The following is a 21,065-nucleotide window of genomic DNA, read 5'->3' as shown; positions in this document are numbered from 1 at the left end:
AGTACTTACAGTAGAATATCTTTGGCTTCCCTCTGACAACCATGCCTCCATCCTTGCTACCCTCCCTGTTTTCCTTTCCTTGTTGCTTCATGACCTGGGTTGTGAGTAACTGAATATACATTCTCTTCTTCCCTTTCTTTCCCCTCTCTCCTCCCTGATGAAGGAACATTTGTTCCGAAAGTTAGTAAATTTTCAGTTCTGTTTTTTGTGTATCTATCGGCTGTACTGAGCTGAGGTAAGTACTGACCAGCCCCTCTATCTCTTTGTTAGTATTTGTTTCTAGTATAAGTGTGTAAGTTTGAAGTCTCCTTTTTGCATAATTTCTGTGATTGTCAACAATCTCTCTCATGAGATAATGGACTGAGAATATGTCATTAATGGTTGTAATAAAAGTTATTGTTCTACACAGACAATGTATATAAAAACAGTCTGTTAGATTTATCATTGTGAGCTACGGAAGTCTTTCTCCTATCCATGCCCTTGTCATTTCACTACATATTACTCAAATTAGGGGCTAAATTTCTGTTATTGCTGTATATGTAAATTTTAATCTAAACATAAGTATCAGTCACTTAAGAAAAAAAAACTGCATGAAGGAAACAAAAACACTTTCAGTTCACAATAATGCATGTAACTGTATCATTTTCGTATACACTACTTCACAATTGCAAAGGAACAACGATATTGTTGGACGGGTATAACCAGAAGTGTGTGTGGATGGCTTGAAACACAGTACACATGTTAATAGAGATGGAGTGGGATAACAAAAAATGGTACAGATTTCACTACAGGGGAAAGCAGGATAACAGACACAAATAACATTCATATTTGACATAGGTCAGACTGCTAACATAAAGGTCGATACCAGACTCTCAAGTCAGTAAGGAATATTCTCTCCTCAGGCATTAATGCATACGTTGCACCTGTTATTCATGATGGCTACTGAAGTGTAAAGGAGTCGTTGGGGGGATATTGTCCCACTTCTCTCTCAAATTGGTTTTCAGTTCTTGCATGATTCATGGAGTGTTCATGAGAAACATGTCTGCCAAGAGCATCCCAGTGACGTTCTATAGGGTTTAGATCTGGGGAGTATGCAGCCCATTCCACATGTTCAATATCTTCACTTTTAAGTGTGTCTGGCACATCAGTGGTCCTGAGTGGGCAGGCACTGTCATCCATAAACAGAAAGTCAGGACCTTCTGCAACCCTAAACAGATGCACATCATCTGGAATTATCTCCCTGGAACACCACTGTATTGTAGCGGTACCTAGTGCAGGGATATGTGAAAGCATTCGGCCACTATGTATAATGCATGTCCACACCATAACACCTAGGCCATACCAATGACGTTCATGAACATTCTGTGGTGTGTAATATGTTTCACCCTCTCTCCACACTACCAAGTGGCCAGAATCACTTGCCACATGTTCCCTACACCAATGAACTCTTCCTCAATGATGGTGTGGTTGAAGTGGGATGCAGTTAATAGACTTCCGAGCACACAAACCAGCCTCATTTAACTGAAATGACATGGTTCTGGCAGAGATACTTGTACCGGTAGTGGCTGCAATGTCTGCAGCGATCTGCCTTTGAGCAAGATATCTGTTCCTTTATGCCACTAGCGCTATGTATCAATTCTCCTGTGCTGTGAGGATCCATCTACAACAACTGGCATTCCTCTGCATAGCAGTTCCACCTTCACCAACCTTCTTTCAATTGAATGACGACATTTTTGGAGACACCCATTACTGAGGCCACAGTAGTGACACTTTGACCAGCTTCGAGCGACCCCCCTTGCCCACAATTGTAATCAAGCAAATGATGTCTTGCAGACATGCTGCTTTACCACATGTAATGTTGCAGTAATTGGCTCCACAACAACCTTCGTCAAACACCGTACTGCATCAACTGTTGAATGTATCCAAAGTATTCATGCACAGGCTTTGCTGCAGTTAACGCATCCCACCTTCAACATTTTCTTTTCTATCACTAGTCAGGCATTTCGTAGCAGTTGCTGGTTGTTCCACAGCAAATGGCAGTTATTCCTTAGTAAATGTCAGCTGTTCAGTGCAATGTTCTGTGTTGCGTGTACCAGTTAACTACGCAAAGATATTTTCAGTTGCTGTTGTTTATTAAAATTTTTACATTTTTATGTGCTGCAGTCTGCTGACAGAATGACCATGAAATTGTTTTGTAGAGCAGACTCCGTTATCAGTGTCTTCTGTGCTGACTGAGACGTCATTCTACAAAAACCAAGTCATATGAAACGACATCCACTTCCTCTCCTTAACAGCTGTACATACTGTGTCTTGTATTTACAATTCAGAACACTTCAGTTACAGATCATTTACAGGATTTTGTGTATAATCCAACAACACTTTTTCAAGTCTAGCTAATGAATGCCGACTTTCCTGTATCGTTGTGTCAACAGTATTGTTACGATCTTCTTAAGTCCATAGCCTGTAGTAATTGACCAGCTAGCAGTTGCCGCAACATGCACACTGCATCAAACCAGAATCAGGCACATGCACAAAGAAAACAAATTTTGCGCAAAATATGTGGGTTGAAACTAATTACTTATGCAAAGAGAAAATACTTGCCAAGGTCATGGCCCTCATATGTTGATCAGAGGAAGACACAGAGCAACACATTGCTGCCCCAAAGTGATATGTTACAATATAGCAGAAAAATATTGTAGGAGAGGCAATACTGAAATGGACATAGGAACTGCAGAAAACTGTGCAAAATGCATCCCCATGAAGTCTGAACATTAGGATTAGCAAGAATTAAAATACCTGTAGACTGAAAATTAATACTGAAATGTTCTGACAAAATACTAGTCTCTTAATTACATCAATTTTCAGCTTTATGTTAATTAAGCTATTGGTTTGATTCATCTGTAACTTACCACCAAATATGAATTTTACTAGGATGTTATTACATTTTCCCTACATAAATGAGTAAATTTTGATGGAGTCAAAATATTTTTCTCCTTCTAAATGAGAATCATGAATGATGTACAACTTCATTTATCAGAAAGGAAAAGCAGGCTAGTCTCTTTTTCACACTTTCTATGCACAGTAAATATAATTTGCAGGGACATGTCAATTTTCTTTACTACTATCAACACACATAGAATCGCAAATACAAGCACATATTTAACCAGATTAGTACATCATTAATTATAAAAGGTTAAACATTTGTAACTAACCATAGTTCTCAAGCTCAATGACAGCCTTTGGTGCTTCTCTTGTCATGTAGTGAATGGCATCCTGGTCACCCAGCCAGTCAGACCCTTTTACTGTATCATACCTACAACATATACCACCACCATCACTGATTAAACAGTTGCAAAGCAACTAATGTCAGATTTTATTTGGAGCCTTCAAACCACTTCAGTTCTATAAAGATAGCTCCACTATATAAGGACCATCAATAGTTCTAAAGGCACAATAAAATACCGATTTCTGTGTGAAATCTACTTTTCCTTCATCAAGCACTAATGTTACTTTATAACTAGTGTACACACTGACTTCCTTAAAATTTGTATTTTATATTATCCAATCCATTTGACATACCATTATTGCCAACAAATAGATTCTAACATGTATAATAAATACCTCAAGTTCAATATTATTCTACATTTTTAAAACTGTACATTAAATTCCCAATGATATACCATTACATATGAATTCTGTGATAATGCAGTCTAATACTTCTCACATCATCCTAAAGAAATAAAACAATGTTCTATCTTGAGAGATGCAAATGGCATTGATGAGTAAAATGCATTGTTTGAGAATAAAACAGAAAAGGGAACTGGCACTACTCTTGGATGAATGACTGCAGGAAAATCTCTACAAATCATGCACCACCTTGTAACTACATTAAAGGCTTTCAGAATCCACACTGCTCTATTACAAGGTACATGTACCAAGCAAGTGGGGTAGTACGTGAACAGTATCAGCTAAAATGCAATAACAGTTGCAAATACTTAGGAAAAATACCATACTTGGAAAGAACAAGTTAGAAAAACTAACCAAACTAAACATCTCAAAATTACATGTTTGTAGTAAACAACTTTAAACTGGATCAGGTACACTTTAGCCAACATCATTACGTGTAATTGTGGGAGCAACACATGTCAATGCCTTGCTGCCAAGTTGGCTAGTGCCAGGAGTACAGCAGTTGTCAATCACTTAGTTTTCTACTTTTATATGACTTGTGAAGGCATCCCACTGCCTGTGGTAAAAATAAGTTCTTCAGCATACCCAGATACGGGATCAGTTCGCAGACACCTTAGTGAATTTTCATTGTTATTACACTTACAATATCAGATGTCAAGGAGGTACCATACACATGTATAGCTGTGATGAAAGAGTTACTGGGGAGAAACACGACAGATGGGCACAAATTGGCACTGACTAAAGATCGTATTAACACTTGTAACAAGTAATTGACTAAACAAAAACTCGGCCTCAGTGAGGTAATAGAAGCACAGATGTACTAAGTGAATTACTCACATGAATGAAAAGAAAATTCGGAAGGCAACACTGGACTGCCAACTAAGAAAATATGCAACCCACAGGTGATAAGATCATATTTGCATGGAATTCTGTTGCATAATACAATAGGCTGAAGATTGCAGTGATATACAGTAGATACTAACCCCTATCGCCATTGCCATTTTTTCTTGTTTGTATTTTGGTCTGCTTTCACTGTTAGCTAGTGGTTGTAAACTTACAAAGCGGCCTCTCTTTAGCATGGACTAGGGGAGGCCATGAAGTTGGGATCATCGATTTACTTCAAACTTTGTACACCTTTAGTAGGCCACTAAAATAACAATGTGCATGTAGTAAAATGCACTGAAATGGAAATGAGCATTTGGCGTCATTGGTCGGAAGGCCCCTTACGGGGCACGTCCGGCCACCTTGGTGCAGGTCTTATTACATTTGACGGCACATTGGGCGACTGTGCACCAGATGGGAATGAAATGATGATGAAAACACCACCACCCAGTCCCAGAGCGGAGAAAATCCCAGACCCAGCAGGGAATTGAACCCAGGCCCCTTAGGACAGCAGTCCATCACACTTACCATTCAGCTATTGGACCGGACAGTAAAATGCACTACTCTGGCAATACTGAGAAAATTGCAAGAGAAGTTTTACAGATCTATTGTGCTACTGATGCATCTGCCCATACGTGCCAGATGTTTAGAGTTCATAGTGGCCAAGGGGTTAGCATTCGAGCTTCGTCAGACGAACATGTACGGGGTGACAGTTTGACTCCTGCTTAAAACTTCATTTTTGTAGCTCAGGTGTAAACCCTGTGAGATTCAAAAAAAATCTGCATCTCCACTATTTGTTCTTGCTACATTAGCAGTGTCTCGCTACTATGCAGGTTAACTGCCAAATAGGGCCTTCCTCTGTCTGCATCTCAAAGCGTCAAGGTGTAAATTAGTTACGGGTACCTTACCAGACTGCACATTTAGGGAATTTCGCAAATCACAACAGGCATACATTTTCGGGAAAACTCTTTGCATTTCTTCATTTACCTGTTGATAGTTTTAAATATGTTTCTTCTAATAATCAAATTTGATTAAAAACTGTAAATAGTCAAATAACATGCAATTCACTGAAACTTCATGCAAATACAAGTGGTTTTTTTAAAAAATTATATTATCTCTCAAATATTAAATAAAATAATAATATGACTAGTGATGAAAAAATATACATTAAAAATTAGTTCTAAGCAGGAGTCGAACTGTTGCCTCATACATGTTTGTCTTATGCAGCTCGCACACTAACCACTTGACTACCATGAACTAACATCCAGCACCTACCCACAAATACATCAGTTACATAATAGATGAGTAAAACTTCTCTTGCAATTTTCGCGGAATTGCCAGGACACCTTACCACTAGCACATTATGTTGTTTTAATGGCCTATTAAATGTGCACAAACTTTGAAGTAAATCTGTGATCCCAATGTTAAGACAAGATAAACTAATCAAAAATTCTGTGATACCTTCATGCAAAGGAATGGACTGAACACTAGCCAATCAGATATTGGATTTCAGCACATTCTGGAAATGAGGGGTTGAGGTACTTACCTACACCCACACTCTACAAGCCACCATACAGTGTATTTCTAAACACCACTGTCCCCCCTTAGGCAATGTTTGCACCTACTAAATTCCCATCTGAGTTCAATAAACACCTCTGTAGTACTTGCGTACTAATTGAACCCACTAGTACCAAATCTATCAGCATGCCTCTGAAATGCTTTGGTGTCTTTCTTTAATTAGTATTGGCAAGGATACCAAACACTCGAGAATGGATCTCTCAGTGTTCTGTAAACCAATCTCCTTTTAGGTGAGCTATACTTTACTATAATTCTTGCAATAAACTGAATTCAATCATTTGCCTTCTCTACTATCTTTCTTACATGCTTGTTCTATTTCATAGATATTTAATTGGCATGACTGTCAACCAGTACACCACAAATAATGTATTCAAATGTTGCAGGAACTTTTTCCTACTTAGCTACATTAACATGCACTTCTCAACATTTAAAGCATGCTGCCATTCATCAGATCAAATAGAAACCTTGTCTACATTGTTCTGTATTCTTCTACAGTCACTCAATGACAATCTTTCCTATACATTACAGCATCGTCTGCAGTCACAAGACTGCTGCTCATGCTAATCTATTAGATCAGTTATGTATATAGAGAACAATAGTGGCTCTATCACATTTCCCTGGGGCACTCCTGACGATACCCTTTCATCTCTGATTAACACCCATGGTGAACAACTTACCAGGCTGTATTACTTTGTTAATAATCCGCAGTGGGGCAGTGCGTCAAATGCGTACCAGAAACCTAAGAATATGGAATCTGCCTGTTGCCCTTCATCCAATATCTACCTTAATGCTGACTACAGGTAATTAAATAACTGACAGTAGGTAAGTAAATGATGAGTGCTTGGATTAATTACTAATGAGTTCTGAAGAACTGGGAGGTGGAGAGACATGAAAAAGGAAAAGGAAGAGGAAGAGATGGAACTGCACTCCTGGGAGAAATAGCAACAGTCTGCATTTTGCATGAACAACAAGTAGCCAACTGAGCGCTTTCTTGTCATATGAATTAGCAGTGCATATGCATCTAAATTAAAGCACTTAAAGGAAATGCTGATCAAACTGTGTGAACTGAGAAGTATTTATAAACAGAAAAATTATCTGCTGTTGGATGCTCACATATGCCACTGCCAGTTGTCTTCCTCCATGTTCCCCAAGGCAGCATTGATACCACCTTGGGCAGCTACAGTATGTGAACGGGTGGGAAACAGTTTTGTAATGACAGCTGTTTTAAATCCTTCTGCAACCAGTCCAAATGCTGCCCTGAGACCGGCACCTCCTGCTCCGACAACCACGGCATCATAAGTGTGGTCTACAACAGGGTATGATCCTGAAATCTGTAAAATACAGAACAGCATATGGACTTGGCATGAGTAACAATTAGTATGGTGAATAACAATATACCCACTGTATGATACAAAATGTAAAATACACTTGCTGCCAGTACTAAAGATATATGCATAACACCTACTGGTATCTTTGTTTCTTGAGTTTTGTACAGGTATTTTTATCAGTTGTTAGATGACATAAGAGAGGACTCAAATGAGAAGTATTTTTTGTTGTTATCAAAAGTGTTATCTAATGTACAATTTCTCATATGTGAAATGTTTTTAAGCTGCATGCTTTTAATCACGAACTATAAAACTACTACCAAAACACTGGTGTCACTCATGTTCACTCTGATGCAGTTACTGAATCTGTTATATGCTAGAGTTGACAACCTAACTTAATTTTTCAGGGCAGTCAGGATGAAATAGCATAAACCTACACACACACACACACACACACACACACACACACACACACACACACACACACACAAAAAAAACCACTGCTTCCCAGTCAGTATTGTTTCTAATAAATTATTCGGTGAGCACCCAAGTAACCGTAAGTCTTAAAATAGCTGGTATATTAACACAGAACACAAAGCAATACAAGGTGCGTCCAAGTTAACACACCTCCAAATTTTCTTCTCATACACCAGTCACATGAAAATTTGAAACTTCCGTCATTTCTCCATGTAATCTCCCTGTGGCCGTACACATCTTTCACAATATTGACGCCATGATTCCAGAGCCACTGCGAACACTTTTAGGATTCTGGTTTACCCACAGGAAAATTGCTGATGCAATAGCGGCACAGCCAGTGAGTGTGTGACCATGGAGTGTCTCTTCCATAATTGGGAACAGCCAGAAGTCATTGGGAGCTGGTCATGTGTGTAGAGAGGATGAGAAATCACTTCAAAGTTGTCACGAAGAAGTTGGAGTGTCACATTAGCCTGGTGCACTGATTTGATGAAAAGGGCATGTATGCAGCCTTCTCCATACTTTTTTCATGCCATGCTGGAAGGAGCTTGTTCTTAAAAACATCTTGGTAGGTTGCACCAGTCACTGTAGTGCCCTTTGTAAGGTGATGTGTAAGGATTACTGCTCCAGAACTTGGCCACCATCATTTTTTCAGCACTGGTGTTAACCTGAAAATTTCTGGGACCATGAGTATGACTGCTTCCATTGGACTGACTGGTGCTTCATTTCAGGATTGAAAAATGTCCAATTCATTTCCACAATCAATGAAAAGAAAGTACATCTACATCTAGAAACTTACTCACCAACCCACCGTACGGTGTGTGATGGAGGGTACCTTGTGCCACTACTGTTTCCTTTCCTGTTCAACTCACAAATCGAGCGAGGGAATAAACAACCATCTATAGGTGTCCATATGAGCTCTAATTTCTTGTATCTTATCTTTGTGGTCCATAGGCAAAGTATATGTTAGGGCAGTATAATCATTCTGTAGTCAGCTTCGAATGCTCGTTTTCTAAATTTTCTCAAGTGTTTCTCGAGAAGAAGTTGTCTTTCCTCCAGGGATTCCCATTTGGGATCCTGAAGCATCTCCATAACACTTGCGTATCATTCGAACATACTGGTAACAAATCTAGCAGTCTGCCGCTGAATTGCTTCAGCATTTTCCTTTAAGCTGACCTGGTATGGGTCCTAAACACTCTAGCAGTACTCAAGAATAAATCACATTGGCGTTTGCATGTGGTCTACTTAACAGATGAACCTCTCTTTACCAAAATGTTCCCAATAAACCTAATTCAACAATTAGTCTTCCATTCCACAATCCTCACACGATCATTCCATTTCATATTGCTCTGCAATGTTATGCCTACCTATTTAAATGTCCTGACTGTGTCAAGCAGGACACTACTAATGCTGTATCTGCCCATTACAGGTTTCTTTTCCCTGCTCGTCTCCATTAACTTACATTTTTCTTCATTTAAAGCTAGGTGCCATTCATCACACAAATTAGAATTTTGTCTAAATCATCTTCTATCCTCCCACAGTCATTCAACTTTGACACCATTCCATACATACATCATTAGCAAACTATCACAGATTGCTGCCCACCCTGTCCACCAGATCATATATGTATTCAGAAAATAATAGTGGTCCAATCACACTTCCCTGGGGCACTCATGATGATAGCCTTGACTCTGATTAATACTCACTATCGAAGATAACATAATGGGTTCTAATGCTTAATAAGTCTTTGAACAACTCACATATCCGGGAACCTACTCCATACACTTGTACCTCGTATGGAGCCCCTTAGGGATATGGCAACTAAGGACGGAAGAAAGCCGAAGGGCACTCCATGTGCATACCGGGGGGCACTCATCCAAGATATGGAAAGGGTCCTTCCGGATGCCATGAAGGGTACAGGGTGCAGCCAACTGCAGGTTGTGGCTCATGTTGGCACTAATGACATGTGTCGCTATGGATTGGAACAGATTCTCTCTGGTTTCCGGCGCCTATCTGAGTTGGTCAAGACTGCCAGTCTTACTAGTGAGATGAAGGCAGAGCTCACCATCTGCAGCATCGTCGACAGGACCGACTGCGGACCTTTGGTACATAGCCGAGTGGAGAGTCTGAATCAGAAGCTCAGACGGTTCTGTGACTGTGTAGCCTGCAGATCCCTCGACTTGCGCCATAGGATGGTGGGGTTTCGGGTTCCGCTAAATAGGTCAGGTGTTCACTACACACAGGAGGTGGCTACATGGGTAGCACGGGCTGCGTGGCATCAACTGGGCGGTTTTTTAGGTTAGACAGTCTCAGGAAAGATAGAAAAGGGCTCCAGTCTCAAAGGATACAGGGCAAAGAAACAACAAGAATCGACCAAGCAACAGTCGGTATTGTAGTTGTAAATTTTCGTATCTGTGTTGGAAAAGTACCAGGGGTTCAAGTGCTGAGAGACAGAAAGTACTGAAGCTGAAATCATTATAGGAACAGAAAGCTGGCTAAAGCTGGAGATAAATTCTGCCGAAATTTTTACAGAGGCAGAAACCGTGTTCAGAAAGGACAGATTAAGTAAAGTAGGTGGTGGTGTGTTTGTGTCTGTTGGTAGTAGTTTATCTTGTAGAGCAGTTGAAATAGATAGTTCCTGGGAATTACTATGGGTAGAGGTTATACTCAACAGCCGTACCAAAATAATAATTGGCTCCTACCGAACCCACGACTCAGATGATATAACAGCTGAACAGCTCAAAGAAAACTGGAATCTCATTACAAATAAGTACCCCACTCACACAGTTCTGATTGCTGGAGACTCCAATCTAGCCTTGATTTGTTGGCGAAAATACATGTTCAAAGCCGGTGGTGGACAGAAAACATCTTCCAAAATTGTACTAAATGCTTTCTCTGAGAATTACTTTGAACAATTAGTTCATGAGCCTACATGAATTGTTAATTCGACCTCTTAGCCACAAATAATCCTGATCTAATAGAGAGAGTCTTGACGGATACAGTTATTAGTGAACACAAGGTCATTGTAGTGAGGCTCAAAACCATATCGACCGAAACCACTAAAAATATACACAAAATAAATCTATTTAAAACAGCAGATAAAAATTTGCTTGCTGCCTTCCTAAGAGAGAGTCTCCATTCCTTCCAAGCTAATTATGAAAGTGTAGACCAGATATGGCTCAAATTCAAACATACAGTATCGACAGCAGTAGATAGATTCATACCGCATAATTTAATAAGAGACAGGGCTGATCCACTATGGTACACAAAACATGTCACAACACTGTAGCAGAAGCAACGCAAAAAGCATGACAAATTCAGAAGAATGCAAAATCCTCAATACTGGCTAAGTTTCAAGGAAGCTCCATATTTATTGCAGACGTCAATGCAAGATGCTTTTAATAGTTTCCACAATGAAACATTGTCTCAAAATATGGTAGAAAACCCCAAAGAGATTCTGGTCGTATGTAAAATACAGCAGTGGTAAAAAACAGTAAATACCGTCACTGCACGATAGTGATGGAAATGTTATCGATGATGGTGCCACTAAAGCGGAGTTACTAAATACAGTTTTCCGTGATTCCTTCACGAAAGAAGATAAAGTAAATATTCCAGAATTCGAAACCAGAACAGCAGTTAGTATGAGTGACATAAAAGTAGATATCTTAGGTGTTGCAAAACAACTCAAATCGCTTAAAAAAGGCAAGTCTTCGAGACCAGATGGTATACCAATCAGGTTCCTTTCAGAGTATGCAGACACAATAGCACCTTTCTTAGCAATCATATACAAACACTCACTTGACGAAAGGTCTGTTCCTAAAGACTGGAAAGTAGTACAGGTCACGCCAATATTCAAGAAAGGAAATAGAAGTAATTCACTGAATTACAGACCCATATGACTGACCTCAATTTGCAGTAGGATTTTGGAGCATATACTGTACTCGAAAATTGTGAATCACCTTGAAGAAAATGACTTACTGACACACAACACACACAGATTCAGGAAATATCGTAATGAGTGCTGTTGACAAGGGATCTCAGAGCGATCCCATATACCTAGATTTCCAGAAGGCTTTTGATATCGTTCTTCACAAGCGACTATTAATAAAATTGCGTGCATATGGAGTATCGTCTCAGTTGTGTGACTTTTTTTCTTCCTTTTTCTGTGGGGTTTTACAGTGCAAAACATCTAATTTCAGAAGTCCCCAGTATAGGACCATAGAATGCTGGAAACACGAGGGTAAAAAACCGTTGCGAGGTCCAATACAAAAAGGAAGAAAAACAAATCTAAAACATCAAGACGTTACAGAAGAGTATCTAAAAGACGTCAACAAGACACCAGAGTCACCAGGTAGAAATCAAGTCTCTTTTGTCATTTTACCGCTTTTTTAAAAACTTACGTGAGCCAGAGCTCGCACATAATCTGCTAAAATGTCCGGCAAAAGGGGGAGGCAGTCCGACCCTGAGATGTAAGTGGCTAAAATAGGGGCAAAGTATCAGGAAATGTCTGTCTGTTAATGGCTGGCTACAGAAAGGACATCTGGGTGCAGGGTCACCACTCAACAAGTGGCAGTGACTAAAGCAGCAGTGTTCTATTTGCAACCAAGCTAACATTACTTCGTCATGGCGAGACGGCCGGGAGGAAGTCTAGCAGGCTGTTGGGAGAGATTTGACTTCTCTGAGTTTGTTCCCATGAAGGGAACACCAATGGTCATGCCAAAGTGACGTGATACACCGATAGAGAAAAGTACAAATGTCTTCCAAGGAAACAGAGTAAGAGGTGGGCCGACCGAGATGGACTCTGGCCTTGGCTGTAGCATCAGCAGCGTCATTCCCAAGCACTCCAACATGGCCAAGAACTCACATGAACATCACTTGGGCTCCCCCATATGGGAACAAATGGAGGCAGTGCTGGATTGGTCGAACGATAGGGTGGACTGGATTGGGATCATCTAGACTCTGAAGGGCACTGAGGGAGTCAGAGCAGATCACACAGCGAGTGAGCTGGTGCCTCCGGTCGTTGTGAACAGCCCGATAGAGGGCAAAAAGCTCTGCAGTAAAAATTGTGCACTGCTCGAGAAGCCGGTATTGAAACGTATCAGCCCCGACGACAAAAGCACAAGCCAACACCTTGGGCGGACTTGGAACCATTAGAGTACAAAAATATGCTATCGGCAAGTTGTGAGCGAAATTTGAGAAATTCACAGCGACAGGTCAGCTCAGGAGTTGAATCCTTCGAGAATGAGCTGAAGTCAAAACGAACACAAACCTGTGTCTGAAGTCAAGGTGGTGAAGGGCACTCACCCATTCGAAAAGTGGCAAGAAGTGTGAACTGCAGCTGTTGAAACAGGTGACGAAAGCAGATGCCGGAAGGCCGCAGAGAAGAAACGTACATCTCATACTGGCGGTCAAGAATGTCATCAAAAAAAGGATCAAAGGTTGGGTGGCCTGGCATGGAAGAAAGGCGACACGCATATCTACTGAGTAGGATGTTGTGTTGGTATGACAGTGGGGCAGCTTCTGTGTAGAGGTTCTCAACAGGGCTAGTACAGAAGGCACCAGTGGCGAAACAGATCCCCAAATGATGTATTGTATTTAGAAGGCGTAAGATAGACATACGTGCAGAGGAGTAGACAATGCATCCAAAATCCAACTTGGAATGGACAAGAGATCAATAGAGGCAGAGGACAGTCTGCTCAGCTCCCCAAGAAGTACCACTCAATACATGAAGGACATTTAGGGACCGGGTGCAGCGTGCAGCCAGGTAGGACCAACTAAGTTTCCTATCGAACGTAAGCCCTAAGAACTTCGTTGCATCCACAAATGGGAGAGCATTTTGGCCCAGTCGCGAGAATGGTGGCAGAAACCATTTGTGACACTCCAAGAACAAAGACGGTCCAGACAACGCTGAAGACACAGTTGCAGAAGACATGTCCACTGGGAGCTGCAATAAATAGCTAAGAGCCAGAAACGCCAGCTGGAAGGCAGTCCATAATGGGGTTGATGGCTATGGCGAAGAGGATGACACTCAGTACGGAGCCCTGAGGCACCCTGTTCTCCCGAGGAAAGGTGTGGGATAAAGAGGAACCCACATGTACTCGGAAAACTCGGTCTGCTAAAAATACCCGGATGAAAGTGGGAAGACGACTGCGAAGGCCCCATGTGTGCGTAGTATGTAGAATGCCCGTCCGCCAACAGCTATCATAAACTAATGCTGCTGGTAAGGGAAACTGGACAATAGCTGGAAGGAAGAGATTTATCTTTACCAGGCTTAGGTCGGGGAACAATAATAGCTTCACGCCAAAGCATGGGAAATACACCGTCAGTCCCAATACGGTCGTAGATATCGAGGAGAAAGCATTTTTCGGCAGGAGGAAGATTCTGCAGCATGAGGATGTGGATTGTATCAGGCCCAGGAGCAGAAGACCTGGATGAGGAGAGCACGTTCAAGCTCCCTCATCATAAAAGGAGTATTGTAGCATTTTCGATTCAAAGAGAGAAAAGAGATTGCATGAGACTCCTCCACCTGTTTCTGAGGAAGGAAGGCAGGATGGTAGTGGGTGGGGCTTGAAACCTTCACAAAGTACTGGCCCAAAGCGTTGGAAACATCCACAGTGTCGACTATGATGTTTCCCGCCACAGTCAGACTAGGGATTGGGGAGTGGGCGGAAGTTCCAGAAAGCCGGCGCAGGCCACCCCAAACGAGAGAGGACGGAGTGAAACTGTTGAACGAGCTAGTGATGGGAACCCAGCATGCTTTCTTGCTTTCCTTAATAGTGTGATGGCACTGCACATGTAGTTAACGGCTGCGAAATTGAGGTAAGCAAGAAATCTTCCCGGGAGTAACCCATTTTGAAATGATGGTTCGTTGGCTGCGTTGCAATTTTGTTCGCTGGTGAGGGCGAAGAACGGGTAGCAGAATCTACTGCCCGGGAAGTGGGAGACAGAGTTTCTGCTTGAAGGCGAGGCGACTTTGCCACCACTGAACTAAACTGTAAGTCACAAGTTTGTGTAGCCATGTTTTTTGTGGGACGGGGAGAGGTTAACATGGTGCTGTAGCTTCCAGACGAAGGGATATTCGGTTTACAGCTCACCAACAGTTTCCGGGCAACAGGAAATCCGTATCTCCTGAACAGCCCGCTCGTCTTGATAGAAGGGACAAGAACGAGAAGAAGCAGCACGTTCTCCATGACAATTAATGCAGCGGGGAGAAAGAGGAGGGCAGGCACCCTTGTGTGCATCCCTGCTACAAGTGACACATCTGGCCACGTTTTTACATGACATGCTGGTATGATTGAACTGGTGGCATTTGTAACACCTCAACAGATTGGGAATGTAAGGGCGCACAGAGATGACTTCATAGCCTGCCTTGATCTTGGTAGGAAGCGTGAACCGATCGAAAGACAGGAATAATGTGCGAGTGGGCACCTTCTTCATAGCTCGAACAGCAGTAATGCCCTGATCCGAGAGATAATTAGTTAATTTGTCCTCCGCCAAGCCATCCAACAGCCGGGTGTAGATAGCACCACAGGACGAGTTAAGCATCCAGTAAGCCTCCACTTTTATAGGATATTTGTGGAGGGTTTGAGCCTTGAGTAGTTTCTGGGCCTGGAGAGGACTATTAATTTCCAAAAGCAGCATTCCATTGTGGAGCCAAGAGCATGACTTTACAGGGCCGGTGATGCCATCCACGCCTGTCTGTATAACAAAGGGGTTTACAGAAGCAAAAGTCTTGTTTTCATCTAAACGTGAGACTGCTAGATATCGAGGCACAACAGGAAGAGACATTGAGGCAGGAGCCTCATTCCACTTTCTTTTATGTGAAACACTCAGAGAAAGAGGAGGAAAATCAGTCATTGGGAAGAAGTCCCCGATGATTGCCAGTGTCCCTGATGGCGTGCTCCTTCCTGCAGGAGCCCTCCAAAGGGGAGCCTCCCGCCTTAGATGATTGTCCACATCTTAGGTCACACCTCTTGAACGACAGACCGAGGGACCATTCGGCAGAGGAGGAAGGTAAAAGCTCAGGCAATCACCACTCCCTGGGCCTGGCATGTACCAGGGGGTACGTGAGGGGCCTGCATGCCAACCTGGGGCTGGGAATTACCCATTACCCAGTCTCCTGTTATGCGTCAAATGCATGGGTGGCCGTCAGGCACACACAAGGAGGAGAAGAAAAGATAAGAAGGAAAGGAAGAAAGGAAGGATGGCCTCAAACACCACAGCGGAGGAAAAGGAGAGCAGAACAAAGAACAGGCAAAGAGGAAACAGGGAAAGAGCAAAACGAGGAAAGGGTGATACAGGGAAAGAACAGTACAGTACAGGGAAAGAACAGTACAGTACAGGGAAAGAACAGTACAGTACAGGGAAAGAACAGTACAGTACAGTACAGCACAGCACAGGGAAAGAACAGTACAGTACAGCACAGCACAGGGAAAGAACCATGAGAGAAGAGACCTACAAGTAAACCAACAAAAATGAGCTTTAAGAGCCCATGGAAGCACGAGACATCTCCCCAAGAGAGGGGAAAAAGGACAGAAGAAGAGGAGACAATCAGCACTGAAAGAGAAGTGGTGCTACAAGGGCTGGGGCCCCGTGGTCGCCAAGCACTTACTCACCAAAGAGCGGTGAGCCCCCTGGTGGTGATGGTGGTGGTGGTGGGGGGAGTTGCGTTACTGGAGTCATGATTTCCTCTCAGACGGGTCACAGTTCGTAGTGATAGATGGTAAATTATCGAGTAGAACAGAAGTGATATCTGGCGTTCCACAAGGTAGTGTCATAGGCCCTCTGCTGTTCCTGATTTCCATAAATGATCTAGGGGATAATCTGAGCAGCCCCCTTAGATTGTTTGCAGATGATGCTGTAGTTTGCTGTCTAGTAAAATCAGACGGCCAATTCCAATTACAAAATGATCTAGAGAGAATTTCTGTATGGTGCAAAAAGTGGCAATTGGCACTAAACAAAGAAAAGAGCAAGGTCATCCACATGGGTACTAAAAGAAATCTGATAAATTGCACAAATCTAAGGGCTGTCAATTCGACTAAATGCCTAGGAATTACAATTATGAGCAACTTAAATTGGAAAGGACACACAGATAATATTGTGGGGAAGGCGAAACAAAGACTGCGCTTTGTTGGCAGAACACTTAGAAGATGTGACAAACCCACTAAAGAGACAGCCTACATTACACCTGTCTGTCCTCAGCTGGAATATTGCTGCATGGCGTGGGATCCTTACCAGATAGGATTAACAAAAAAGTGCAAAGAAGGGCAACCTGTTTCATGTTACTGCACAATAGGGGTGAGAGTGCCACTGATATGCTACACGAGTTGAGGTGGCAGTCACTGAAACAAAGGCAGTTTTCTTTGCGGTGAGATCTATTTACGAAATTTCAATCACCAGCTTTCTCTTCCGAATGCGAAAATATTTTGTTGACACCCACCTGCGTAGGGAGAAATGATCATCATAATAAAATAAGAGAAATCAGAGCTCGAACAGAAAGATTTAGGTGTTCCTTTTTCCCATGCGCCATTCGAGAGTGGAATGGAAGAGAAGCAGTATAAAAATGGTTCAATGTACCCTCTGCCAGGCACTTAAGTGTGAATTGCATGTCAACAGTTGGCAGTGAGTCACTGTGTCAAATATTTTCCAGAAATATAGAAATATGGAATCTGATTGTCCCTTTTATCCATAGTTCGCAGTATATCATGTGAGAAAAGAGCGCGCGCACACACACACACACACACACACACACACACACACACACACCCTTGTGATCATATGTCAGCATCGAGGCACCCACCTGCATTTTCAGGTCTTCATGCAGGATTGTATGCACAGATGCCATGGAAATGCCAACTTTGGTGGTAGTGTGTTTGACACTAATTTGGCAATCCTCCAAAACACCTTTCTCCACTTACTGGGTCATATCTTTAGCCATACTGAGGCAGGCCCAAGATTGTCTTGGTTTGTTTCAAATGAAGTTCTGCTTTCTTTGAACTGTCACACCCATGAATGCACATTAGACACACCCAAGACACTATCACCACACCTCACTCTACTTCTAATGAATTTCAATCAGTTTCACGCCATACAAATGGAGAACGTGAATGATTACATGCTGTTCTTGTAATGGAAACTTCGCTATTTTAAGTATCAAAAACACTCCTCACTCTTGCTGCTGTCAGAGTTCTCTGTGCTGTACAGAGCTGCCATCTCTGTCACACATTCACAACAGCATGTGTCCTTTAAAACAAACCACACTCTTGAAGAAAATATATCAGAGATGTCATAACTTGAATGCACCTCTTAATTTGGTATTATCTTATTGTAGCCGATGCAAGTGTAGCAAAATAACTGAATACAATATTGGAAGTCATGGCACTACTGTATATGCACAGAAATTTTATTAAAATGTGCAAAATTTCATAGATAATATTCCCCCAGTTAATTTGAGTAAGGGCTGATGCGAACCTATTTCAACGAATCCTTATTGATCTCCTCAGTTTGGTAGATATACCCTCAATCCATTACTCATCACATGCATGAGGCACTGAGTTGCAGACATGCACAATGAAAAGACTGCTAAACACACACACAGCTACGATATGCATGCAAGTTGTGTGTGTGTGTGTGTGTGTGTGAGGGGGGGGAGGGGGGGGGGGGAGGTGGGTTGAGGGCCACTTGCATGCACCAGGAAGATGGACTTATTTGTTTGAAAGCTTAAATGTTTAGCTGTCTTTCATTGCACCTGTCGGCAACACCACCACCTCTACATGATGAGTAGTAATCAATCCTTTTCATATTATTGTTATTTCATCCTGGACTTTCCAATGTTTTATTTCCCCTCCATCTGTGCAATTTCTGATTAAGTCTCTGAAGTATCCTGGGGTCCATTTTCACCCTGGTTCTATTGCTGGTTCAGAAAGCAGGTGCGTTAAGTGCCATTCAGCTTCAGTTCTGTGGTGCCGACTATTGTTCAAGATGCTGCATTTTCTGAGTTGGTTTTGATGGCTTTTGACAGTTCCATAAGGCATATTCCTCAGCTGCTTGCTTGTACTGCTAATGATCCATGGTGAGCTGCTTGACAAATCATTTGAGAAATTTTTGCATTCTTTGGCTTTGCTGCCTCTTGACGGAAGGATCAGTGACAGTGTGACGCTTGGCTGACACCCTTGAAATAGTGCAGCAAGTGATTTTCCAGTTACTGGATTTGGCATTGTGTGATAACTAATCAACATTTTCTGCAGAGCTTCTTTCTTGTTTTGTCGTCCATAGTTAGTCTTTTTTCACCCCTTCCTTGCACGTCTTGAAAAATCATCCTGCTTTAAAATTTGAAGTAGGATAAAGCTGACCTGCAGTTCAGTTATCCAAGCCATTATTGCCACAGGAATCTTAATTCATTTCATACAAATTTATATCACTGCCAGAAACTATGGCCTTATGAAATCATTCTATGGCAAATACACTCCTGGAAATTGAAATAAGAACACCATGAATTCATTGTCCCAGGAAGGGGAAACTTTATTGACACATTCCTGGGGTCAGATACATCACATGATCACACTGACAGAACCACAGGCACATAGACACAGGCAACAGAGCACGCACAATGTCGGCACTAGTACAGTGTATATCCACCTTTCGCAGCAATGCAGGCTGCTATTCTCCCATGGAGACGATCATAGAGATGCTGGATGTAGTCCTGTGGAACGGCTTGCCATGCCATTTCCACCTGGCGCCTCAGTTGGACCAGTGTTCGTGCTGGACGTGCAGACCGCGTGAGACGACGCTTCATCCAGTCCCAAACATGCTCAATGGGGGACAGATCCGGAGATCTTGCTGGCCAGGGTAGTTGACTTACACCTTCTAGAGCACGTTGGGTGGCACGGGATACATGCGGACGTGCATTGTCCTGTTGGAACAGCAAGTTCCCTTGCCGGTCTAGGAATGGTAGAACGATGGGTTCGATGATGGTTTGGATGTACCGTGCACTATTCAGTGTCCCCTCGACGATCACCAGTGGTGTACGGCCAGTGTAGGAGATCGCTCCCCACACCATGATGCCGGGTGTTGGCCCTGTGTGCCTCGGTCGTATGCAGTCCTGATTGTGGCGCTCACCTGCACGGCGCCAAACACGCATACGACCATCATTGGCACCAAGGCAGAAGCGACTCATCGCTGAAGACAACACGTCTCCATTCGTCCCTCCATTCACGCCTGTCGCGACACCACTGGAGGCGGGCTGCACGATGTTGGGGCGTGAGCGGAAGACGGCCTAACGGTGTGCGGGACCGTAGCCCAGGTTCATGGAGACGGTTGCGAATGGTCCTCGCCGATACCCCAGGAGCAACAGTGTCCCTAATTTGCTGGGAAATGGCGGTGCGGTCCCCTACGGCACTGCGTAGGATCCTACGGTCTTGGCGTGCATCCGTGCGTCGCTGTGGTCCGGTCCCAGGTCGGCGGGCACGTGCACCTTCCGCCGACCACTGGCGACAACATCGATGTACTGTGGAGACCTCACGCCCCACGTGTTGAGCAATTCGGCGGTACGTCCACCCGGCCTCCCGCGTGCCCACTATACGCCCTCGCTCAAAGTCCGTCAACTGCACATACGGTTCACGTCCACACTGTCGCGGCATTCTACCAGTGTTAAAGACTGCGGTGGAGCTCCGTATGCCACGGCAAACTGGCTGACACTGACGGCGGCGGTGCACAAATGCTGCGCAGCTAGCGCCATTCGACGGCCAACACCGCGGTTCCTGGTGTGTCCGCTGTGCCGTGCGTGTGATCATTGCTTGTACAGCCCTCTCGCAGTGTCCGGAGCAAGTATGGTGGGTCTGACACACCGGTGTCAATGTGTTCTTTTTTCGATTTCCAGGAGTGTATTTTCTCCGAGTGCCTTTATTGTGATTTCTGAAGTAGCTGACAACGTGTCAAGTACCTAAGGGAACTGCGACTAGACAGCCACAAATATTAAACAGGATGATTTTCAAAATAATCCAACACAATCAATGTGAATTCTTTCACAGGTTTTTGTTGCTTTGGGCAAGTTTTGAAAATCCTTTTTTGAATTATATTGTGCCACTTGATAAAGTTCATGTTGTGAAACCATTTATTTAC

General features: G+C 42.9%; 1 protein-coding gene across 1 annotated transcript in view; it reads right to left on the bottom strand.

Moving 5' to 3' along the window:
• The window catches only part of LOC124593704 (succinate dehydrogenase [ubiquinone] flavoprotein subunit, mitochondrial), a 100,923-nt gene that overhangs the window by 64,970 nt on the left and 14,888 nt on the right, over positions 1 to 21,065 (bottom strand). The window contains exons 3-4 of the mRNA XM_047132011.1: positions 7,261 to 7,478; positions 3,213 to 3,313 (exon numbers count right to left, since the gene is read on the bottom strand). Coding sequence (XP_046987967.1) covers positions 3,213 to 3,313; positions 7,261 to 7,478 — 319 coding nt within the window. The remainder of the gene's footprint in view (positions 1 to 3,212; positions 3,314 to 7,260; positions 7,479 to 21,065) is intronic.

This window comes from Schistocerca americana, chromosome 2 (assembly GCF_021461395.2).
Source record: "Schistocerca americana isolate TAMUIC-IGC-003095 chromosome 2, iqSchAmer2.1, whole genome shotgun sequence".
In the NCBI taxonomy this organism is placed as follows: Eukaryota; Metazoa; Arthropoda; class Insecta; order Orthoptera; family Acrididae; genus Schistocerca; species Schistocerca americana.
Note: the sequence above shows the minus strand (reverse complement) of the source record. Positions and strands in the feature narration are given on the sequence as shown.